We start from the raw sequence: 25509 nt of genomic DNA on the forward strand, positions 1-25509 counted from the left end.
ACGAACAGCATCAATACATTTAAAGATATCTACCGGACTATTATTATGTACCTTTTCATTTCTTGTCCGCCAGATGGTGTCAACGGTGAGTGAAGCGTATAAAAAAATTTCTTGTTCATTAATGCCTTTGTTTTTGAGCTCCCATAAGAACTTAACCCAGTCCCACATTCTTATACCCGTATCACAGATGGGGAATATACCCCAAGGAGAAGATCGCCATAGGTGAAAGGCAACATTACAAGAGAGAAATAAATGCTCCAAAGTTTCACTTTCTGCTCCGCACAGGGGGCAGCTCTCGTCCTCAACAGGGAACCTTCTACCTAACACTGAACGAACTGGAAGAGCCTTAGACAGAATGCACCACCAAAGGACTTTGAGTCTCTCAGGGATTTTACTATTCCAAAGCCTGTTCCACAAGGAGGGAGCAACTTCTGGAAGGATAGAATTATCCATGATTTGGGCCAAATAGGCAGATTTGCAGGAGAACCTACCATTATTTTCCAAGGTCCAGACCCAGCTATCCTTACCCCGGCCAGTAGGAACTCCTTCACTGAGGATAGCAGAGATCGTTTCTCGATTAAACAACTGGTGGAGCAGCTGGAAGTTCCATCCACCATTTTGTAACAAGAGCTCGGCTACCTTAGTCTCTCTAATCATGTTCCGCCCACTTGGTTGGGGGGTGAATCCCTTTAGATGCGCAATCCAAGGATCCAACCAAATGTTTGTATCCTGGCCATCACCCACACGTTTACAAGCCCCCTTACGAATAACGTCTCTTGACTTAGTAACATTCTTCCAGAACCAGGAGTCCGAGGCTTTCGGAGCACAATCTAGGAAGGACTTTCCTTTAAGATATTTGGCCTCAAGGATACGGCAACATAAAGACTGGTTCCCAGTCAGAAGATGCCACCCCCACTTAGCGAGGAAAGCTTGGTTCATTTGTTTGGATTTACGGAAGCCCAGACCCCCTAGAGACTTGGGGAGACAGAGTTTGTCCCAAGCTTTAAGGTGAATTCCTCTATTACCCTTTTCAGAACCCCACCAGAAATCACGCACCATTCCGTCAATCTTCCTGGCCAGTCGATTAGAAAGTTTGGTAGTTTGCATAGCATACAAAGGAAGAGCTAAACCCACCGACTTGATAAGAGTTGCACGCCCCGCTTTAGAAAGAGTTTTGGCTTTCCAACCATGCAGTTTGGTGGTCAGGTTATCCTGAATAAAGTTAAAATCTGCATCCTTATGTTTAGCTCTGAATAGGGGAAGCCCTAAATAATTAACATTACCCTCTGGCGAACTTAACCCCAACAATTCCCTTATCCTCTGTTTCATATTACTTGGAGTATTCTTACTAAAGAAGATAGAGGATTTCAATTTATTCACTTTTTATCCCGACCAAGAGCAGAATTTCTCCAGACAGTCCCAGAACCCCTTGGCCTCCTCCACATTGGCTTTTCCAACTAGAATGAGATCATCAGCAAAAAAAATGTGAGAAAGGATAGGGCCCCCCCTACTCAGCCTGATCCCCTTAATAATCCCCAAATTTTGGGCGTTTTCCAGAATCCTAGATAGAATTTCGGCCGCCCAGATAAAGAGATAGGGAGATAAGGGGTCACCTTGCCTGAGGCCGCATGAGGGGGTAATCTTGCCAACAGGGCCCCCATTAAGACAAATGTTGAGAGAGGTAGTAGTAATGCACTGGGAGACCCAATGTCGAAACTCAAGGGGAACGTTAAAACATGATAAGACATGATCTATGAATCCCCAACTCAATCTATCATACGCCTTCATTAGGTCAATCTTTATGGCAAAAAAACCCTCTCTGCCTCTCTTCCTATTGAAGGAATGGATAATTTCCTGAGCTATCACGTTATTATCCTGAATATTCCTTCCAGGAACGAAAGCAGCTTGGGTGGGGCAGATAAGCTTAGGTAAAAGTGGTTTGATCCGATTGGCAATGATCTTGGAGATAACCTTATACACCACATTACAAAGAGATATAGGGCGAAAGTGGTTAGGTCTCTTCGGATTTTGAACCTTGGGAATCAGGACAATATTTGTAGTATTAACACCTTTATGCATACGACCTGATTGGAAAAAGTCCACAACCGCTTCGCAGAAGTCTGCCCCAACAGAATCCCAGTAGTGTTTAAAGAAAAGAACAGACATCCCATCCGGGCCCGGGGCTTTATTACTACTCATAGCAAACAAAGTAGTTCTAACTTCCTCAAGAGAGGGTCTTCTAATAAGATCAGCCTGGTCTTCCGAAGATAAACCTTCCCGGACTAAATCGATGCAATTAGGCGCCATGCCAGTGTCCGATCCAGAGAAGATGCCTTGGAAGAACTCCAAAAATTCAGCCCCAACAAGCTCCCTTTTCGAGATCCACACATTGTCTTTGTTCAGGATGCTGTCAATGGCATTTCTTCTCCCTTTTATGGAAGCAGATAGGAAGAAAATTTTTGAGCACTTATCCCCTTCCTTTAGCCAAGAGACCCTGGCTCGCTGCTTCCAATACACCTCCTTCCTCATACGGGCTTCGTTAAGGGAAGCGCGCAAATTTCTTTCAGTTTCCCACTGCCTAGAGCCCACAGGCAAACTCTGAATAAGGTCAAGTTTACGCTCCAGGTCCCGAATGAGGGTATCCAGTTTACCAAACTGGGTTCTATTCCAATGCATAAGGGCAACTCGGGTCGCCCCAATTTTCTTGAAGATCCTAGCAGGGGCCCAAGGGAAGATAACCGAATTCCACGCAGAATCAACCACCAGTTTGCTGCGCTCATCCCTAGTCCAGGCTTCTTCAAACTTAAAGCTTCTTCGGGTCTTCTCCCCCAGACCATCAGAGAATAGACATAACGGTCGGTGATCTGAGTTAGAAGTTTGGAAAGAGCAGAGAACGGCCTTCGGAAAAAGACGCATCCAATCACCATTAATTAGACCCTTGTCGAGGGCAGATTTAACATGGTTAGACCCAGAACGATGATTGTCCCAAGTCAATCTCTCCCCCTGGATAGGCATAATAATGAGACCCCTGGCATTAACCAAACTGGAGATAATCGGGACAAATTGATCTCTACTTCTAGACCCTTCACGTTCGGAGTCACTTAGCACAATGGAATGTTTGATTCTTATGGAAAGGCCGAGTTTAATAAATTACAAAAGAAATAATGGAATGTACAAATTTTAAATTATTTTGATTCATAAGTAATGAGTACACTTGATTAGGCAAATAATTGGATTTAATTAAATATGCTCAAGTTACGTGCTTGTAGATCGTTTTTGGCAATAAAATTATTGTCTTCTAGCTAACAATGACAGAGCCTTGCTATACCAAGCTATTGTTTATAGTAATATAATAAAATCAAGAAAATGCTATATTTGTGCATATTAGCTTTTGGAATAAAAAATTACCAAGTTGAATTATTAGTCAAAAAGTACTTCTCTAATCTTTACTACTGCATATGAAAAAGGTGTGATATCACAACTAACAACTTTTAGCAAAACAAAATACAACTTTTTATTAAAATTATAGAATTTTAATATAAGTATGTATATAAATATTTTTTCTTTTTTCTTCAAAAGATATATCTAACCTATATTACCACTGTTGTCCTTATTTTCTCCTTAAATACGTGGACCTGGATAAGGCTGACACGTGGATCTGTGAGGATCAACACACAAAAAATCGACTAAGTCCTAGGCGAAAGGAAAGTATCTCACGGAGATGTCTCCCGGAGGAGAGCACAAGAAGTATTTCTTCTCTCCGGGAGGCCGGAGGTATGATAAGGCAGTTTCGGGAGGTGCAGAGATCTCTTGAACAGTCACCTCGCATTTAATGCTGCATGGGGGAAGACGTATTAAAATCTCCATAAACGACATGACAGATGGCGTAACCCCCCTTCTTCGGCTATTACGCTATAATCAATAAGGCTAGCGACGACTACTTTATGAGGAATCACATCAATCAAGAGGGGATAAAAGATTATATCAATCTAACTCCTAAGATACCTACGGTATAGGTCATGTATTTCCTATCTTGTATCTGCTGGGGATATGTGCCCCTATGAAGCTAACACAAAAAGACAAGTGATCCATTCCTAGGGATCACCCCAGAAAAATACTATAAATACCCCACAAACAGACTGAAAAAGGGTCGGAGATTCTAGGTTTGAAAGGAATCAAAGAGGGAGCATAGGAGAAAAATCCACCAAGAACATTCTCTGTAATAAATACTCTCATTAATAACAAAGACTCGTGGACTAAGGCTCATTAATGCCCCAACTGTTGGAATTATTTTACAAGGAACTTAGATCTACTCACAAGTATGTTGATTAACAACCTAAATATGAACTTCTAAAAAACGAATATAAGTAAACACATATAAAGTATGAGAAACCTTACATTGGATGCAACGAAATAATATGTCTCCTTCCACTCAGATCTCTAATCCTTGTATCCTTTCTGTTGCAGAGTATTATCAAGATCTGAGCCCGAATGTCCTTCTTTGTTGAATCTGAATTCTTCAGAGTCTTCCTCACTATGATTGAGGTACTACTTGCTGTGTGTGGGCACTACTCTATCACTTAGAGATTTCGAAACAAAGAAGAAAGAGAGAGAGAGGTGGCGGCTCTAGAAAATTTCTGTGAAAGGAATGATATGCAATTGTGTTGTGTGTGTTCCCTGAAGCCTTTACTTTCTATTTATAGAATACCACACATGGTTAGGGTTAAATTACTTGGCATTAAAATAATAAAAAAAATTAAATGAAAAAGGCTATGCATGTGGCCGGCCATGGCAATATGGAAATAGGCCTCACTTTTGCAACTTTCTTATTTTATCATTTATGTTTCCCATTTTCTCAAAAACTGCCAATTTTCACATTCAACCATATAAATATCAATTCTAACTATTTAATAACTATAATTAATTATTAAATAATATTGTCATTTATTATATTTATTAATTAGACTAACCAAAGTCTCTTAATTAATAAATATACCCTATAAACTCTTTCTTTACAGTTTCGCCCTTAATAAGTGATAAATTCACAAATAGACATAGTCTAACTTGAGAATTATAATTGATTAATTAAAACCAATTAAATGAGTCTTACAAGTAGTATTGTCTCAACTAGTGTGGGGACCATGGACCTATATATCTGAGCTTCCAATAAGCAGATCAAGAATTTACATCTTAAATTCACTGACTTATTAATTTTTCTTTGAATCCACGCATAGAACTTAGAATTGCACTCTCAGCTATACAGAACGCTCTATATGTTCCACCATATAGATACGCCATTAATTATCTATTGTTGTAATCCTAATTTGATCAATGATCCTCTCTATATAGATGATCTACACTGTAAAGGGATTAAATTACCGTAACACCCTACAATGTATATCCTTAAACCACTTAACCCTGTATAAATAATATTTTAGCTAAGTAAAATGAGTACTCCACCATTTACTTTCGTTTGGTTAAGCTCGAAGGAAATCATCCTTTACTTTCTATTCGCCAGATAGAAGCTATAGATTCCATATTTATGTTAGCGCTCCCACTCAATTGCACTACCGTGTTCCCAAAATGTACGTATCACCCTGACCCAAAAGTAGGCTTAACTAACAAATTAAAGAACACGAATAACACTCTTGAGATTGAACCTAATCATATCAGGATTAAGATCATTTGATCTAGGATCAACTAAGTGATATTGAATTAAATAGATATTACGATAAGTTTAATAAATCTATATCAAAGTTCAATATCAGTCCATTCCGATGCATACTCCATGCATCCAACCCAAGCTTTACTTTAACCAATGCCCTGGAAAGAACATAGCATTTCTCCAAATGCAAGTAAACTCTGTTGTAGATTATCATATCAGTAAAACCCTAGTATTCTGATAAATCTAAGAATCTTCAATCACATAGTCATGTTTACTTTCCACTGTGTTGACAACACTATAAACATGATCAAGTATGTGAAAATGGATTTGGATGAATTTATAAATCAAATAGACAAACAATTGATAAGGTGATCCAAAACATACACAAATAAATGAAAAATACTTCTATTTCTTTATTGATATTGAATAATCTGGATTACATTGAAATAGAGTTTTATTTAGGGCATAAAACCCAACACCAACCACGTAAAAATCCCAGACATTAAACCTTCTACAACTCTTCTTACATATTACTGGTTGCCGAAAACCTCGGTCAACAACCAATTGAAGATTTTACCTTGGTTAGAGGCTTAGAGGTAGAAGTTAAGGTAACGTTTGGTTGGAAGGAATGAAAATATAGAAATGAGAATAAGAATGGAAATGAGAATAAGAATGGAATGGAAGAAAATTTAAAATGCATAAAAAAAAATTGATAATTTTTTTTTCTCATCATGCATTGAAATTGTATTTCCTTCCATTTCAAAATGGAATAGTCATTCTACCAAAATAGTGGAAAGGTCATTCCATTGAAATGACATTTTAACACTTTAATATGTAACCAAACAACGAATGGAATGAAGATTGTTTTCTTTCCTTTCTATTTTATTTCATTACTTCCAATCAAATGCTACCTAACAATTAAGAATGTTATTCTCAAACGACTCATTACGGATAATGTTCTTGTCTCTTTTGAAATCCTCCACTACTTGAGACATAAACAACAAGGAAAACAAGGTTGTATGGCTCTTAAGTTGGATATGATCAAGGCTTATGATAGAATGGAGTGGTCTTTCTTGCATGCAATCTTACTTCGAATGGGTTTCTCTGTTGACTGGATTATGATGATAATGGAATGTCTGAGAACAATCTCTTATAACATTGTCCATGGAGGAGAAGTTCTTGGGCCGATTGTCCCAACTATAGGGATTCGTCAGGGAGATCCTATTTCTCCATATCTCTTTATTATCTGTGCGGAAGGTCTCTCGGCTCTTATTCGGCTTTATGAAGAGAAGAAATGGATCCATGGTTGTCGTGTGGCTTGTAGAGCCCCTTATGTCACACATATACTTTTTGCGGATGATAGCTTCCTTTATTGCTCGACTACTATGGAAGAGGCTTAACGTGTTCTGGAATTGCTTAATAAGTTTGTGGAGGCTTCAAGCCAGAAGGTAAATATAAATAAGTCTTCCGTATTTTTTAGCTCAAACACGATTGATAATGTTCGAATTGGTATTTTGTCAACCCTTCATATGTTTGCTGCTGATGAGAATAACTTTTATTTGGGATTGCCGAGTGTGGTTGGTAGAAACAAGAATGTGGCATTTGGTTTCTTAAAGGAGAAGGTTAGGAAGCGCATTCAAAATTGGGATAGTAAGTTTTTATTGAGAGCTGGTAAGGAGGTTTTATTAAAGTCTGTGATCTAATCTTTACCTTCTTACACCATGAGTGTCTTTTTGATACCCCTTGAAATTTGTAAGGACATTGATCGCCTAATGGGAAGATTTTGGTGGCATTCTAAGGCCTCTCAAGGTGGTGGAATCCATTGGAAAAGATGGGATAAGTTGTGTCTGCATAAGCATAAAGGTGGTTTGGGTTTTCATAACTTGAGGGATTTTAACTTATCTATGTTGGGCAAGCAAGGTTGGCGTCTATTAACCAATCCGACTTCGCTTGTGGCTCGTGTTTTTCAAGCTAGATATTATCCCCAAGGTTATTTTCTTGATACTGAGTTGGGAGCTAACCCGAGTTATGCTTAGAGGAGCATAATTGAAGCTCAGGATGTGGTTAAATTGGGTGCTAGATGGTGTGTGGGTTCTGGTTCTCCGATCCCTGTTCTTAACCAGCCGTGGCTCCCTTCCATGGACAATCCCTATGTGGTTTCTTCTCATGAGGCTCTTAAGGAATGTAATGTCTCCAATCTTCTTCAGAATGATCGAATGTGTTGGGATGAGGAGCTTTTAGAGGATTTATTTGATCCCAGAGATGTGGAACTCATTTGTAAAATACCGCTGCTTGTGTTGCCGAAATTGGATACATGGTATTGGACTTTTGAAACTTTTGGTGGTTATTCAGTAAAGAGTGCCTATCGTGCTTTACAAATGCGTAATGGAAGATAGAATATGTAGGATAATTTTGGTTTTTGGAGAAAATTTTGGTATTTGAAACTTCCTCCAAAAGTTAAGAATTTGCTTTGGAGGGCTCTCACTAACTGTCTTCCAACTCTAGTCTCTCTTCAGACTAAGCGGGTTCATGTTTACAGTGTTTGTTCTTTGTGTAATAGAGAACCCGAAACCACCTTTCATATCATGGCTGTTTGTAACGTCCCCGCTTCAAGCCTCCATTGGGCCCTTACACCCACAGAATGAATGGCTCTTATACACGAGTACGTCATTTTGGCTACTTCATGGACTGATGACTGATCCTACAGATCAACACTAGTGCTTCCAGCGTGCTTTGTCCTCACTCGCACGCTTCTTGGGAAAACTTCCCAGGAGGTCACCCATCCTAAAATTGCTCCAGGCCAAGCACGCTTAACCGTGGAGTTCTTTCGTGATGGGCTACCGAAAAACAAGATGCACCTTGTTGATATAGGTAGTACCAATCAATCCATTTAAGCTCTCTTCAATTGTGTAGTCTCATACCTACACAGTCTCAGAATCATCCCACTTGACCTTCCCCAGGCGATGTGGGATTGCACAACTTACCCGGTATTTCCCCTTACGGATCATGGGACTACTGACTGTCACAATCACCCCCCCTTACGGAGTCCGACGTCCTCGTCGACCACTCTTCCGGCTGGGTCAAGGCTCTGATACCATTTGTAACGTCCCCGCTTCAAGCCTCCATTGGGCCCTTACACCCACAGAATGAATGGCTCTTATACACGAGTACGCCACTTTGGTTGCTTCATGGACTGATGACTGACCCTACAGATCAACACTAGTGCTTCCAGCGTGCTTTGTCCTCACTCGCACGCTTCCTGGGAAAACTTCCCAGGAGGTCACCCATCCTAAAATTGCTCCAGGCCAAGCACGCTTAACCGTGGAGTTCTTTCGTGATGGGCTACCGAAAAACAAGATGCACCTTGTTGATATAGGTAGTACCAATCAATCCATTTAAGCTCTCTTCAATTGTGTAGTCTCATACCTACACAGTCTCAGAATCATCCCACTTGACCTTCCCCAGGCGATGTGGGATTGCACAGCTTACCCGGTATTTCCCCTTACGGATCATGGGACTACTGACTGTCACACTGATTGCTCTTTTACTAAAGCATGTTTGGAGCGTGGTTTGGGTCTGCATATTAATGATGGGAACGAGGATTTTGGTGTCTGGTTTGAGGATTTCTGTAATAATCATCTGGCCGAGAAAATAGATAAGTTGGCAATGATTCTTTGGGGTGTTTGGGGGGCTCGCAATGATTTACTTTGGATTAATAAGGCTACTTCTGTGGAAAAAGTTGTTTCATATGCAATTACGTACCTTGAACTTTGGAAGTTTGCTCAGATTACAAATGGAGGGGTTTCATCTTCTTCTAGTCAGCCTACGGCTGGTGTTGAGCATTGGAATAAACCGTCTTTGGGAGAGTTGAAGGTTAATTATAATGCTGCTTTTTTTTTTCAAGAGAGAAGAGTCATGGATTGGGGTGGATTGCTAGAGATCATGCTGGCTTGTGCTTTGCTGCTGCTGCCGTCAAGCTTCGGGGAGATGTTGACCCTGTTGTTGCTGAGGCTTTGTCAATGAAGGAGGCATTGAGTTGGGTTAAATCAAACTGGGAAGAATGAGGTGATGTTGAAGAGTTTCGTCCTACAACAGTGGTAATGGAGTCGGACTGTCTCTTGTTGGTTAATGCTATCAATAGCAAGAGCCAAGTTCTTTCTCCTCTTGGTCTTATTATTTCGGATTGTATTAATCTTATACGACCCTTTTCTATTTTTCATGTTTCAGTTCAGTTTGTTAAACGATCTGGGAACCAAGCGGCTAATTGGTTAGCTCGTTCTTCTGGTTCATGTCCTGTTCGTATTTCCAGTAGGGGGTTTGTCCCTTCTGGTTTGGAAGCTATTTTGTTAGCTAATTTACTTTAAGGAAAATTGCAATTTTTATTTCAAAAAAAAGAATGTCATTATTTTCAAGGGAATATTTGACAATATGTGCAATTTAGTATATATCTTATCATAAATTTCCCATTTTATGTCACACCTTGGTATCAAATAATTTCATTTTTCTTTTTTTGGATATCATATAGATTATATGATCAGTGCCTAAAAAAGTATGTGTAATTGCTACTTTTCGTGGTTGTGAAGTGAATATAAAAAGATCAACTTTATCTATTTATTTATTTTTCAAAGAATTAAAAATTTTAGAGTATAAAAATAAAATAAATTGGGGGCTCAACCCCCTCGTGCTGAAAATCATTTTCCAACTACAATAATATATGCAATGCAAGTGTAATTGATAATAATAATAATAATAATAATAATAATATGTCTAATTAGTAATTTTTCCCTCCGAACTTTGACATGTACCAAATCATGTCCCCTGAACTTTTTTGGCCGTTAAAAATTCCCCCTGAATTATTGAGATTATTAAACTTAAGGACTTTTGTCTAATTTTAATAAAAAAATTCTAACATAGATGAATGTTCATGGGGCATGATTTAGTACATATCAAAGTTTGAGGGGCATGATTTGGTAGATATCAAAGTCTGCGGAGTATGGTTTAGTACATAAACAATTACTGAAACAGTAAAATTGAACGAAATTAGACAAAAGTCCTTAAATTTAACAATCTCAATAGTTCAAGGGGAATATTTAACGGCCAAAATAGTTCAGGAGGCACGATTTGGTACATGTCAAAGTTCAGGGAGAAAAATTACTAATTAGCCTAATAATAATAATAATAATAATAATAATAAGTGAGTACAATGTATTTTAAAAAAATTATTGGGAGAACAATAAGTAGGTGGAATTTTTAATTCATTCATTCATTTAAGTATATTATCATCCTATTCTTTGCAGGCTGTACTAAAGATTCAGTTTTATTGATGGAAATTGAAATAAGTATATGTATTGTCGAAATCTGGTGAATCATAATAATCAAAAGGATAATTGTGATAAGTATCTAAAGTTGTATGTTACTAATCATCATATATTCATTATTTTTTTAGCAGTGTAATTATATCTTCATTTTCGATAATATAGATTCTGTTTTAAATGTATTAAATGAAGATTTTCGTCCAACTTAATTATTTAAAATGAGTAATTTGCGGTAAAACTTTTTCAACTATTAATTTAATTACAAAAAACCATCCAATCTCATATTTTAGTAAGAAAATCCTCCAAAGTCCTGTTCTGTTTACATTTTTAAGGTGTAGTCTGTCCAGCTTCGTTAAGTCCTAATTTTACCAACGTGGCAATAACAGGTCACTAAAAAATTATCCTACGTGGTAATATTTTACAAAATTAAAATTAAAATCAAAATAAAAAATTTAAGAGTAATTTGCGGCAAAACTCCCCCAACTATCAATTTACTTGCAAAAAACCATCCAACCTTAAAGTTTTTTGGATGGTTTTTTGCATGTAAATTAATAGTTGGGGGGTTTTGTTACAAATTACTCTTAAAGTTTTTATTTTATTTTGTAAAATATGGCCACATAGTGACCTGTCATTACCACGTGGGTAAAATTAGAACTTAACGAGGTTGGACAGACGACACTTTAAAAATATAAATGGAACAGTACTTTGGAGGGTTGTCCCACCAAAATATGAGGTTAGATGGTTTTTTGTAAGTAAATTAATAGTTGGGAGAGGGGGGCAGGGGGATGGCCGCAAATTACTCATTTAAAATCTGTGTTATATGTATCATGTTTAAGATATTAACGGAGTATGTACTAATAAAATTTGAGGTAAGTTATAATTTTATTAACATTGTATACTTACGCCACTAAAAAAAATTATTAAGTTTATACCGATTATAAACACAAAACATTAAATACTTATATCACTATTTACTCTAAATAAAATAATAATTGTGACACTTTTAATTTTATTTTTTTATAAACTCAGATACAACCTCATGAAGTGGAAGCCATTTGTATAAAAGAGGCTCTGAGTTGGATTAAGGACAACGATTGGCCTAGTGTGATAGTGGAGTCGGATTGTCGTAGAGTTGTGCTAGATCTTCAAGGAAACTAAGATATGACCTCTCCTTATGGTCGTATAATTTTAGAGTGTAAGGCTATGTTAGCCTCTGTTGCTGATGTTTCTTTTAATTTTGTCAAGCAGTCTGCTAATAAGTTGTGCATTCATTGGCGCGATCTTCTCTTTTTGAGGCTGACCGTGTTTTTAGTAGTGTTGAGTTATCTACTGTAATTGCTTTTTTTGTTTTGAAAGATTTGATTTAATGAAATTTCATTATTATTAAAAAAAAAAAATTATATACACTATTTACACATAATATAATTCATTTTAATCACACAATTAAAAGTTCTCATATATAATTATCTGCATATAAATTAATTACACATAAAAGATTTATAAAATTTTTGTGTATTTTTAACATTACTCTTGTAAATAATAGAGAATTATTTCCTCTTGATTTGCTTTGGCTTAGTTACATGTCTATCACTTTTGATCTTCAAGGAAGAGAAGATACATTTTGGATTTTCAATAAATATAATGATAAGTGATGGAAGAATAAATGGTAAAATAAGCAACCAATAGAATAATTTATCCTATAGACAAACTCACATCAGTGACTATTTTGCAATTCTTTTTAAGGTTAATTAAGATATGGATGATTGTTTGAGTAAAGAAAAGTCAAGGATTTAATTCTCTACTCTTTATCATAATTTTATAACACAACCTAAATTTTTTATTTTTATATACTGCACTCGTTTACTCAGATATAGTAATTTAATTTTACATTTTTTTTGAAACAAATAACATTTAATTTTTGATATTAAAAATATTAAATTTTGAAATAAAATAAATAAATGTAATGCATCTGGGTTCTCCACGTGTTTATATTTATGAGTTAACAGAAGTGGTAGTAACTAAGAGAATAGTAACATTGAGTATTTTTACCTCCAAAATAAAAATAAGATATTTAAGTGTATAAAATCTAAAACATTAAGTATTTATACCGCAATTTATCATTTTCATTATATATATTTATTGGTTTATATTTTCAATAAACATTGATGAATTTTTCTGTTAGTTTACACTTTGTGCATTTAGCACAAAATTTACCCCGGAGATGGTGTAAGGAGACTAAAAGAGGAAGTAATTCTTAGATAGGGGAACTGTTGTGGCTTCAGCACAGGTGAGAACCTCACCATCTGCTGTGACTGTGTATGTCTCAGGGTCAACTGTGATGTTTGGGAGGGCATCATTCAGCTTCATTTCCAGTTTGGTCAGATTCCTCACATTGCTCACTGCTTTTACACTTTTGTTCAGTCCATACGAGGTTTTGACACCATTTTCTAAAGCAGCCTGTTTTGTAAGAAAATGAAAGAAAAAACAAACATGATTTTCAGACCTCTACATAGATATATATATTTATGAGAGTGAAAGAGAGTGAGAGAGAGAGAGAGTGATGCCTTGCTGACAAATGCAATGGAGTTGGTGCTGCCAGCCTTGCCAAATGCTCCAAACATGGGCCTCATCAACACCTGCAACCACTCATGATTGTCAACAAAATTATTAATTACTGACATGGAATATCTCAGCTAGTGCCAAAAATTAGAGAGATTAGACTCTCAGCCCAACTATAATAAGGGTTTCAAAGTTGCAGGGGCACTATCCATTTTCTAATCAGTCTGATAATATGTGAACTATGAAGTTTATTGTGCATTTAAGGTGTCAGTCTCATCATGCACCTTTGAAACAAAATGAGGTGAAAAAGGATGAACTTTACCGGCTCAGGTGTGGGGATGCTAGCATTTGGATCACCCATATTAGCCCATGCAATTACACCACCTTTGATGATCATTTCTGGTTTAGCTCCAAAAAATGGTGCCTTCCATAGCACAAGATCAGCCCACTTGCCCACCTGATTGCGATCACACATGACAAAACCTCAGCTTGATATCTTACTGAGAAATCCCATTAGCTATTGCGATCAAATGTAAAATGAATAAGAATTCTTAGTAACTTGCCTCAACTGAACCAACATACTGAGAAATCCCATTAGCTATTGCTGGATTAATAGTGTACTTTGCAATGTATCGTTTGATTCGAAAGTTGTCATTGTTTGATCCAGTTGGATCAATTGACCCTCTTTGTGATTTCATCTTGTGAGCAGTTTGCCAAGTTCTAGTTATCACCTGGAAACAAATAAATACACATGATCCCACATGTTTAGCATCTGGGCTGACTCTATCAGCATTATGATATATACCCCACTTGGGAACAAAGGAAGATTCAAAGTAGAAGAGGGTGGAAGCAGATCTGAATGTAGATGTTTAATTGGACAAATTGATAAGAACAAACTGTAACAATGAAGTATTTGAGAGATCTCAATTAATCAAGAGCTAAAACTCATAAACTCTCTCCTTTCTACTTTCCTATATGTACTACTCTATTCCATCTCATTCACTAACCATCATTATAATTGCCCACATACCTTCTATTATTTATCCCACTTTATTTCCTCTACAGGTATCTATCACATTACACAGAAAACGAGCAAAAGTATTTAATTATTTATATTTTTTTTAGAAAAAAACAAGTCATATAAGACAGCAGTAACATTACATTAGCTTATTAAAATGTATAGAAGTGCAAGGGGTTGGGTGAGTGAGGTTAAGAATGGTTCGGGGTTCACATTGCTGTCAATATATTAAAAAGAAAAAGTACTGAAGTATGTTCAAAGATTGTTTTTGGCAGTGTTACAATATCAGATGTTTCCTTGATTCTAATGTCAAATTTTCAGGTGAATTTTCTTCAGCTTAGACAAACTGAAATGCCAACTGCATAAAAGATATGTCATGCCTTCTTTGCCTCATAAATTTCCATGTAAATAAGTCATAATTTACCTTAATTAAGATTATTAATTATGAATAAATAGAATGGTATTCTAAAGAAAATATTAAAGTTGGGAAAAAAAAGGAGGATAGAATGGAAAACCTCCCCAATGCGACCCATAGCCTGTGAATCAGAAGATATAATGCTGATTGCGCCCATATCATGCAAAATATCTTCTGCAGCAATTGTTTCTGCCCTTATTCTTGATTCGGCAAAAGCTACATCTTCCGGGATGTTCTTGTCAAGGTGATGACAGACCATCTGTATGTAGCAAGACAAAAGTGAGAATATTGAACAGCCATAGTGCACCTACAATATTAGTGATTCCTACATTTTTATTATACCAGCATGTCAAGATGCTCATCTATGGTATTAAAGGTGAATGGTCGAGTAGGGTTCGTTGATGATGGCAACACATTTTTCACTCCACATACTTTAATGATGTCAGGAGCATGACCTCCACCTGCACCTTCACTGGAAAAAAAGAATAGATCCAGTAAGAAAATAAAACTTGGAACCGAAAAAATCAAAGAAAATTTGATAAGACCCGACTATCCTCCTGAGCACAATTAATCTCAATAGCAATAGAGCAGTAGCCAAACAGTAGTTACGAGCTATGAGAGCCCTTAGGCCCCTGTGATGCAAAGAGTGAACACTCAATTATACCCACAACTAACCGTAATATCAAAGATAATTAACCAGGAAAAACAACAAGGGAGAATGCAATACATATATACCTATGATATGTGTGAATTGTTCTCCCTTTGAAGGCAGCAATTGTGTGTTCCACAAATCCAGATTCATTCAAGGTATCTGTATGGATATTAACCTATCCAAATGAAAAGAAAACCATTTTATATTTTCTTGAAATTTAATCATAAGATGTTTCTGAAAAATGAATAGGAAAGAAAACCTAAAGGTGTACCTGAATGTCATATTGTTCTGCAACAGTCAAACAATTGTCTATTGCTGCAGGAGTAGTTCCCCAGTCCTCGTGTAGCTTCAGTCCCATTGCTCCGGCTTTAATTATTTCATGTAGCTCATCAGGTTTTGAACTGTTACCCTGAAGTGAAAACGTGTTAGCAAAACCATAGGGGGATAGATTTCAGGGCTGGAGGTTTAAGCCATCTACTCTTCTCAATTAATAATACTGCTAGGCTCATTCTTGAATGTTTACAAAGAGACAAAGGTTAAAAGAAGTTTAAAACGAGTAGTTAACAGACCTTCCCCGTAAAACCGAAATTTAAAGGCAGCTCATCAGTTGATTGCAGCATTAGTTTCATTTGGAAAGGTGCCGGGGTGCAAGTTGTTGCACGGGTTCCTTCTGAAGGTCCTGTTCCACCCCCAACAACAGTTGTGATGCCTACATAAGAAATCAAATTCAAGCACAAGTTAATCCTTACTCAAATTGATAAGAGCTGTTGGGATTGAGGTATATAACTTACATACAAGGTAGAGTCATAAACATAATAAATGGATAAGAATATACTAAATATCTTCTAAAATAGTTTTTCCTGACAGCATTTTCCAGCAAATGTATTTACACAAATGAAATCTGTACATCGAATTGGATTATAAGTGCATATATTTGTTCTGATGCAGTAAGCTATGTTTCACAGAAGTATTTATGATTTTGTAGCTTACCACTTGATATTGCTTCATATGCCAACTGAGGGCATATAAAATGTACATGACAGTCTATGGCCCCTGCAGTTAAAATCTTTCCTTCACCCGCAATAACCTCGGTGTTGACCTAGTTATATAGAAAAAAATACCATAAGTATGTACGACATTAACATGGTGAGAACTTATACAGTAAAGACTGCTGAGATAGAATTTACCCCAATAATCATGTTGGGAGATACACCATTCATAACATCCGGATTGCCAGCTTTCCCAATGGAAACAATAAGACCACCTTTGATACCAATATCTGCTTTATATATTCCACTATAATCAATTACCAAGGCGTTAGTAATAACAGTATCTAAAGATTCGTCAGTTGGATGCCCACATGACTGCCCCATCCCGTCTCTTATAACTTTTCCACCGCCAAACACGCACTCCTCGCCATAAACAGAAAAATCTTTTTCTATTTCAGCATACAAATCAGTATCACCTAGCTGAATTTTGTCTCCAGTAGTAGGCCCATACATGTTAGCATATGCCTCACGAGAAACTACCATGTTGAAAGGCAAGCCTTCTCCAGTAATACCTTCACTACAAAATCAGTTGTCGAGGAAAGAAGACACTATCAAGTATACTTATTCACAAACTTAGATAACCAAATCGCACCTTGCTAGAACGGAATTATGTCAAAACAGGCACTACAAATTGTCAAGTAGACTGACCTAGCATTTGCTTCTTCCTTATTTCCAAATCCTCTTTCATTTAAAGTTCTGAAGACTTCTTCCCACCTGGCATCATCAACTGGACCATCTACAATGCCGTTACCTCCTCTGATTACTCTATTACCTCCTATGCTTACAAGTACAACACTTTTGCACTCCCCTGGCTGGCCAAACAAAATAATCATTAATCTAGAGAATGTATATGTACATGAGAGGAATTGAATAGCAATAAATTGGTATAAATTAAAATTAAACTACACAACCTCAAATCTTGTGGCTGTTCCAGCTAGTATATTGAGGCGCATGCCATATGCTCTCATTCGATCAAAAACTAAGAAGGGATTAACCTCAATGAAGTGATAGTGGCTGCCAACCTGGAATTATGCTAAGACTTTCAGAAGACACAACAATTATTTTTCTAAAGTTCTTCAGAAAATAAGGTATTTACACAGGACAATATCAAAATCATAGTGAAATCTGTGCAAATGAGATAATTTGGGTGTTCTTTGAAAAAATATATGTATTAGGAGGTTAGAGAGTGAAACGAAGACTAAAGTAACGACTAAAAAAGTAGCATAGACTCTTACAGAAATGCATAGAAAAGTTAAAGAGACAGGGAATGCTAATATTGATGACCTGAACCGGCCTGTCTCCAGTATTGGTAACTTTGATGACTACTGCTTTCCTTCTTGGATTAAGCATAATGTCCCCATATCCATGTATTATATGACCAGGATTCTCATCATCTTCTATGCTAGCAAATTTGTCTGACGAAGGCACTGAAGAACGATTTTGTAATTTTAAAATCCATAAAACAAAAATAAGCTTATGAATACTTGTTCGCCAGTTCGTATATGAAAAACCAAGAAAACATCTGGAACAATATTTTTGAAGAATAAAGTTAACTGCAAGTATCTGAAGAATGTTGAATTAAAACAATAAGGTTCAAGCCATCCAAATTTCGATCTCTAATTCACATACTGTAAAATTTCATAATCTCATAAGTTGCTTGCACTGACAAAAGGGCGCATTACACATAGATTAGAAGTATATTGGTCCCAAAGGAAAGCTGTTCCGATATTTGCATTCTAAATCTGTAAAATCTTTACCTGGAAGAAAAGAACCATGTAAAGCTAGCTCCAGATTTCCATTTTCACTGGCGATTGGATTGTGAACGGTTATTAATTTGGTCCCATCAGGAAAGGTCCCCTCAACCTACAAAATTATATTCTTATCTTCTCTCTTTCTCTAACCACAGTTGAAATATACACATAACAACAGTAAATTTGAATGATATCTATAGATTGCCATTGACATTGCTAAGCTCAAACAAAAAGTTCCAAATATTTGTACCTGTACTGTATCCAAGAGATGTGGAACAGCAGAGAGAACATGTCTCCTGTTCAAAAAAAAAATCCATGAATTCACAATGCCTTTAACTTAATTTAATATAAATTTCTTTTTTTTTTTTTTATGAACAATGTAATATAAATTTCTTGAATAAACATAATAAATACAAAATTGAATTAAATTTGCTTCTATTATTATTACCTTCCTAGGAATTGTTTCCCTAAGTCCATCAATTCTGCCACAGTTCTGTCACCATCTCGGACAAACTCTAAAATCTACCCAAAATAAAATTAGAAAAAGAAAAAAAAAAAAATAATAAATCAGGAAACTCATTCTTCTTATTGATTCAGTCTAAACCCATGTCATAAAATTCCATTCTTTATCCCAAATCAATCAAAGTTATAAACTCTTCTTTTTCTAGTCAATAAAGTCAATAGATTTTCATTCAAAAAAAAAGTCAATAGATTAGAAATATAAGAAAAAGAAAAACCTGTGTGGCTATGAGAGCCACTGTTTCAGTATAGTTGAGCTTCAAACCACGAGCAAGACGCTTCTGAGCGAGGAACCCAGCATTGTGAAGACCTAATTTTTCAACCTCTCTTGGCGTTAACTTCATTTTTTTCTTCTTACTATTCTGTGTACCCAATTAACGCTTCTATAGAAAGAATATGACAATCAGTGCATATAATTACCATAACACTTTGCACTCTTCAGAGAAAGCTTTCGAATCAAATAGTATGAAGAAAGTCAGCTTCTTTGAGATTGAGACTGCTCTTACTGCTTGTACCTTGCACTGTCTTCTTCTGTTTGCTTATCTCTTAAATATGCATACTTTGTTGTACTCTGTATTTTTTTTTTTATTATTTCAGTATTCTAATCATAAAACCATGATATCATAAGACAAGACAGATTACTCTTCTTTCTTAGTTTTTTTTTTTTTTTTCAGTTTGATTTATGAGTTAGGTACTTTGGTTGGATCAATAACCTGATGCAATCATTGTTTATGAAAAAGGGAAGAAAGAAAATATGACTGTTTAATATTGCCTTGTATTTTCGTAAAGTCATTTCAGTTTTTTAGTCCCACATCGATTGTGAAGTACAGTGAGCTTAGTTCTAATACTATAAAAAGCAAGCCTCTTTACCAATTATACTTACGCAGCCACGCGGTGAGCACAAAGCGAACTATTCTTTCGCCTTTTACTAAAGAATACCGTGTGCTCGCCGCTTACAGTGGCATACGCCAATTTTTGGAGGACTTTCTTCGGAGAGTCCACACAAGTCTAGTTAAATATTTTAGTTTATTTCATTTGATTTTAACTTTACTTAATATGAATTTGTGATGACAATTTTAGAGTCAAAAGATTAATTTCTGAGAAATTCATGCTATTTTCCAAATGAAAGTACTCTTCTTTTATGTCAATTTTGATGATGAAACATTATTATTGAAGAGCAAAAAATGATTGAATTGACTTCTGAATCTAAAAATTCCGACCTCTGTCAACTTTTTTATTCGATAAAAATAGTAAAATGGCCTCTATGAAGTTGAAAAACCAACTTAAGCTCTCAATGTTTGGCAAGTGAAGAAAAATGAAGTTGTGGTAAAAAGAGAATTAAAACAATCCCATTTCAATTGAGTCTTCGACTTGTAATCCTTTAAGAGAGAGCCTTCAGTACTTCAGTGGTGACCTCTTTTGGAGGTTTTTCTGCATGCAGTTGGGCAAGGACACCTTTCTTGGCATAATAATTGATAACCTGTGCAATAGAAAAGGAACAAAGGTGAGAGCCAGGGTTTATAAAAATTCCAATCATCTACTTCACTCTTATTTCAAATCAAATTTAATGAAGAAAAAATAAATGATCTTTTAAGATGATGCAAAATTTGCATGAAAGTTCAACACCTTTTGAATATTGATACTGCTATACTCACTTTAAAATACATGTAATGCAAGATTTTTAGATTGAAAAAAAGGCTTACCGGTTCTGTTTGCTTGTGAAATGCATCTAGCCTTGACTTAAGAACTTCTGCAGTGTCATCTTTTCTTTGAATCAGAGGTTCTCCAGTGACCTTTAATTCACAGCATGCCCCAAAATGCATTTTCAGTAGTTATTAATGGAACGGGTAAAAAGAAAACAAATAAGATTTATTCATTATTATTGAACCATATGTGATCTTGAAGGGGCTAAGTTTCATATAAAAGCTTCAAATTTTCCTTGGTAAGATTTTGAGAAACAGCAAAAACTAAAGAAATTAGTAATGGTTTTGCTTGACTAATCAAAGATAATAGAAAATTTAGCTTACATCATCAACACCAGAAACTTTTGGAGGTGCGAATTTGGTGTGGTAAGAGCGACCACTCGAAGGGTGTATCCATCGACCGGTGATCCTCTCCTCCAATATGGAGTCATCAATTGCAAAGTCGAGAACCTTGTCGATTTTGGCTCCCTGCTTTTCAAGCATCTCATCTAGCTGTTAAACATAACATATGACAGACATGTTAAACTTCAAGTAGAGCAATAGAGAACAATGCTATGCTGTGGCAATTGGCAACATGAACAAAAGGAAGAGCAGAGAAACTAGGACTTGGCTATAGACATCGCAGTCTCTACTCGCTATGGAGAAACCATGAAGATTTTTGTAGTGTCTTTGAAAACATTCATTGACCAGTCAGTTGAAATTATACTTTTAGACTCAATAATGATTCATGAACCGCATCATTGAGTTTCTTTATCTGGGCCAATAGAGGCTGTTAACAAGTTAGTTCTCATTTCTGGTTATTATACTTTTGTTTATTAAATCACAAGAGTTTCAGAAAATTAGGTAAGAGCGAAAGCTGAAAAATGAAGCAATGAAAACTTAGGCACATTAGCATGAATTAAGAGAAAAGAGAGTGAAACCTTTTGAGCTTGAACAACAGTCCTGGGAAAGCCATCTAGAATAAAACCCTTTTGGCATGATGGTTTTTTCATGGCTTCATCAATTATACCAACAACCAAGTCATCAGATACAAGTTCTCCCTGCCAAACCACAATTCCATCACATATACACATATATCTATAGTCACCAAAACATGGTTATTTGATAAGAATTATGAAGTAAAATTAGGAAAAAAAAAAAAAAAAGTACCTTATTCATGGCTTCTTTAGCCTTAATTCCAAGAGGAGTTTTAGCAGCAACAGCAGCTCTCAACATATCACCAGTGGCTAAATGGCATAAGCAAAATTCATCCTTTATAATAGGTGACTGTGTACCTTTTCCAGATCCAGGAGGACCTGCCATTGATATAAAATCGCATAAGATGCAAATAAAAGTAACCCATTTTCTTTTTCTTAATTCAAATTCAGTTTCAGCTCCCCCAAAAAAAATGCGTGAGTGTCAGTTCCCTGCCCAAATTGGATTTTCCATTTTGAGGCTGAAATTGAAAGCAATATAACAAACTAACCAGTAACCAAGAATGAATAAACACACAAACTAATCTGATAATTTTCCATTACAAAATAGTGAAGAATTGGTAAATACCAACAAGAATGAGGCGTTTGTCGGGCTTGGAGGAACACTTGAGACGGCGGAGGAGTTCGGTCATCATGTCAAGGGAAGGTATGTCATCCAATGCAATTCCAGAGCTTCCCATTTTCTCTTTCTCTCACAAAAAAAAGGGTCTTTTAAGTTATAATTGTTGTGTTGTGTGTATAATCAGAGGAGATTCAAAGGCAAGAAATGAAAGGAAAGCAAGGGTGGTGGTAGGTCAGTCTTGTAGGTGTTCTATCTCTTGTGTTGGTTTTGGTTTTAGGTGAGGTGAGAAGATTCAGAACACTCTAAAAAGTAGTTGGACCTTTTTTGTGGGTTGGTGTTGGTGTGGACTTTTGGGGGGCATAAATCTATAATTAATTACTATTAACTGCCGCCTTCTATTACTAAAAGGGTATTAACATCTTATATTATTCCAAATAAATAAATAATTAATTAAGATATTGTTATAAATATTAATAATTATGTAGATGTCCAAATCTTTTATTTCTTACCATAAATTATTAAGGGCCATTTTTATTTTTTCACTTTAAAATAGGTTTTTTTTTTTTTTTTTTTTTTTTTTTTTTTTTGCATTTTTACGGAATTCTACATAGAAACCCCTATTGCAACTAGCAAAACAACCTAAATCGTAACCAAAAATTGTATAGCAACCTACATAGAAACTCCTGGAAAAATCACTTTAAAAACTCAAACCGCAAATTTGAAAAAAAAAATTAAAAAAAAAATATATAAAGTAATTCCTCAATGTATATAGATATTCAAATTACTCAAATCAATTAATATCATAATTATTATTATATTTCTCTTTATTTTATTAATTTAATTTTTTATTTGTTTAGTTATATTTTTGTACAAAAAAGATTTCACTCTATTAAAATAAATTACTAAGAAATTCAGATTCTTTTTCTCTTTTTCTCTTTATCTTCTTTTCTTCTTCTCTATTTTAGTATATTAATAATAGTTTTATAACACGTTATCAACACGAGATAAATAGTTTTTGTTAAAATTCTTGAGTTGTTTCGAGATCACAATGCATTAAATATATATATTTAGCTTGTTCTGGAACAGGCTGGCATTGAAGGACAAGTCATCTTGTTCTTGCGTGGACGACTTTAGCTTCTGGAGCTGGGACCATGCCGAATTTTGAGCCCATCTCTCTTTCTGAAATTACTTTCCACGATTCTGTACGACAGTAGGAGTGGCTTCGTTCCAGCTCATTCCACATATATACAGATTGTTGGCGGGATGACACATCATCTGTAAGGACCAGCTTAGAGAGGTTCCGTCTCTTGACAAAATTTTATACTTCTACAAGCTAGATCCCAACCCGATGAGGAAGAATAGAATGAAGATTGGCTTCTACTCCTTGAAGAAGCAACCCATGGTGATGTGTCCAAGTAGTAATATTTCTTAAGTGTGCTAAAATATAGGAATACACTACATTTTTAACACTTGATTGGAGATGCTCTTATACAATGCTTCATTGTGATCAACTAGACTTGTTTTGTAGATGCTCTAGTTTAGAGCTTGTTTTTAATATATTACGCAGTTCAGCAAAAAAAAAAAAGAGAAATTTGCGATAAAGTCTTCGAAAAGTTCACTTTGATGTAGATTAGTCTTCAAGCTCGAGAAATAGCAGTAATAGTTCCTAAGATCACATTTCTTGTAAGTTAATTAGTCCTTATTTTAATGGATCCGTTTACTTATTCAAAAATGCCACGTATTGAAATATAATTGGTCCAAATTATAATTTAATTTGAATAATATAAAAAAAAATAATAATTTCAAAGTCATAATTTTTTTCTTTATCTTCTTTGTCCAGCCACCCCCCAACCCTCATGACAACACCACCAACCACCCCCAACCCTCACGACAACACCCCCAGCCACACCCAACTCTCACAACAGTCTCACCTAACCCTCATGATGGACGGCTGTGCTCCGGCCACCCTGGCCCCACTGCTCAGTTTTCCTAATACCCGAGAACCCTAAAGCCCCAAATTACTCTCTTGCTCTCCTTCTCCTCGATCATGCCAGAGCTGGAATGTTCTTCTGTTCTTCTATCATCGACGAGATTTCACCAAACAAGCTCGTCGCTGCCCAGACAAGGCATACCACCTTCGCTTGCTGTCGACGAGATTTGAACAACTTTACTAAATTATAGTTTATATTTGTGATTGTTGAACTGACCAAATGGTGGAGAGGTTGGCTGCGACTAGACCTTGATGGTGGAGAGTGCTCGCCATGTCTGGACCATGACGGTAAGAGAGGAGTTTGATGATTGGGTTCTGCAAGATGCAAGAGAGAGGGGGAGAGGGAGTGAGTGAGATCTGAGGAGAGATTGAGAGGGTGAGACAGGATAGATCAAGAGGGTGGGTGGTGGGTTTTTGGTAGCTGGTTGGATCGGGGCTGGCGTGAATCGTTGAAAGAGGAAGAAGACGAAGAAATAAAAAGAAACCCAGAGAAAAAAAAAACCTGAGAAAAAAATTATGATTTTTAAATAATATATTTATTTATTTTTAATATTTATTAAATTAAAATTATAATTCGATCCAATAATATTTCGACACGTGGCATTTTTAAATAAGTAAACGGATCCGTTAAAATAAGGACTAACGGACTTACAAGAAACATGACCTTGGGGACTATTAGTGCATTTATCGAGCTTGGGGACTAATCTGCATCAAAATAAACTTTTTGGAGACTTTTACCGTAAATTTCCCAAAAAATGCTTCCTTGGAAATAATATAGTTTTGTAAGAAAAAGACGTGCTACTAACTAATACTATTTGTTGTCGGAGAAATTTAGACAACACTAAATAGAAAATAAACAATTAATATCTAACAAAAAAGTAGTGAGTACTCAACCTAAAATAGCGAGTATTTGAACGAGACTGCCCAGACAATAGAAAAGCAGGAAAAATAATGAACACAAAGATGTATAGTGGTTCAGCCAGATCACAGTCTGCTTAGTCCGCTGTTGCAAAGGATTTCTGTCCTGGTTTATTTATGTTGGATCACTCCTTTATATACAAAGCAAGTGTCATTTTAGTTACATAGAACTTAATCAGTTATAGAACCGTTATACATTAAATTATAATAAACATAAAAGAATAAATGAAGAATAGTTTAAATCTGTTTCACTAAATACAACAACATGTGACTTCCATAGTGCAAGTTACATGTTCATATTGTCGCACAAGCTCGCAGGTTTAGGGTGCATTTTATCATTCTAAGGGAGGCTAACGGACCTCGTATTAAGGTATCTGCGTTCTAGTCGAGTTGTGTACATGGACACCTTATCAACGTTG

The 25509-nt window shown here is 36.0% G+C and overlaps 2 protein-coding genes and 1 non-coding gene across 3 annotated transcripts; 1 reads left to right on the plus strand and 2 right to left on the minus strand.

Moving 5' to 3' along the window:
- Nucleotides 1–13022: 13022 nt before the first annotated feature.
- On the minus strand, nt 13023–20018 carry LOC115712576 (urease). The gene is made up of 18 exons (XM_030640874.2): nt 19162–20018; nt 18873–18946; nt 18675–18720; nt 18431–18536; nt 17958–18100; nt 17585–17695; nt 17322–17485; nt 16812–17190; nt 16615–16723; nt 16194–16333; nt 15896–16033; nt 15708–15799; nt 15315–15444; nt 15073–15231; nt 14103–14270; nt 13862–13996; nt 13545–13616; nt 13023–13437 (listed from the first exon to the last, which is right to left on the minus strand). Exons 1-18 carry the CDS (start codon nt 19285–19287, stop codon nt 13216–13218), a joined length of 2514 nt encoding a protein of 837 aa, XP_030496734.2. The 5' UTR covers nt 19288–20018; the 3' UTR covers nt 13023–13215.
- On the plus strand, nt 19829–19943 carry LOC115715466 (U5 spliceosomal RNA). The gene has a single exon (XR_004011335.1). It is a non-coding gene; the product is annotated as a U5 spliceosomal RNA (small nuclear RNA).
- Nucleotides 20019–20128: 110 nt separating the features above from the next.
- On the minus strand, nt 20129–22571 carry LOC115712577 (adenylate kinase 4). The gene is made up of 6 exons (XM_030640875.2): nt 22189–22571; nt 21796–21941; nt 21567–21686; nt 20971–21138; nt 20647–20736; nt 20129–20423 (listed from the first exon to the last, which is right to left on the minus strand). Exons 1-6 carry the CDS (start codon nt 22298–22300, stop codon nt 20325–20327), a joined length of 735 nt encoding a protein of 244 aa, XP_030496735.1. The 5' UTR covers nt 22301–22571; the 3' UTR covers nt 20129–20324.
- Nucleotides 22572–25509: the final 2938 nt, after the last annotated feature.

This window comes from Cannabis sativa, chromosome 4 (genome assembly GCF_029168945.1).
Source record: "Cannabis sativa cultivar Pink pepper isolate KNU-18-1 chromosome 4, ASM2916894v1, whole genome shotgun sequence".
In the NCBI taxonomy this organism is placed as follows: domain Eukaryota; kingdom Viridiplantae; phylum Streptophyta; class Magnoliopsida; order Rosales; family Cannabaceae; genus Cannabis; species Cannabis sativa.

Excerpts from the sequence above, each read along its gene's own strand:
- LOC115712576 (XM_030640874.2), bottom strand. The coding sequence starts at position 19,287 with ATGAAGTTAACGCCAAGAGAGGTTGAAAAATTAGGTCTTCACAATGCT. Across the intron at positions 17,696-17,957 it reads CTGGAGACAGGCCGGTTCAG|GTTGGCAGCCACTATCACTT; the intron begins GTCATCAATATT and ends GCATAATTCCAG. Across the intron at positions 16,724-16,811 it reads CTCCCAACATGATTATTGGG|GTCAACACCGAGGTTATTGC; the intron begins GTAAATTCTATC and ends CTATATAACTAG.
- LOC115712577 (XM_030640875.2), bottom strand. The coding sequence starts at position 22,300 with ATGGGAAGCTCTGGAATTGCATTGGATGACATACCTTCCCTTGACATG. Across the intron at positions 20,737-20,970 it reads AAGTTTCTGGTGTTGATGAT|GTCACTGGAGAACCTCTGAT; the intron begins GTAAGCTAAATT and ends TGTGAATTAAAG. Across the intron at positions 20,424-20,646 it reads TTCACAAGCAAACAGAACCG|GTTATCAATTATTATGCCAA; the intron begins GTAAGCCTTTTT and ends TCTATTGCACAG.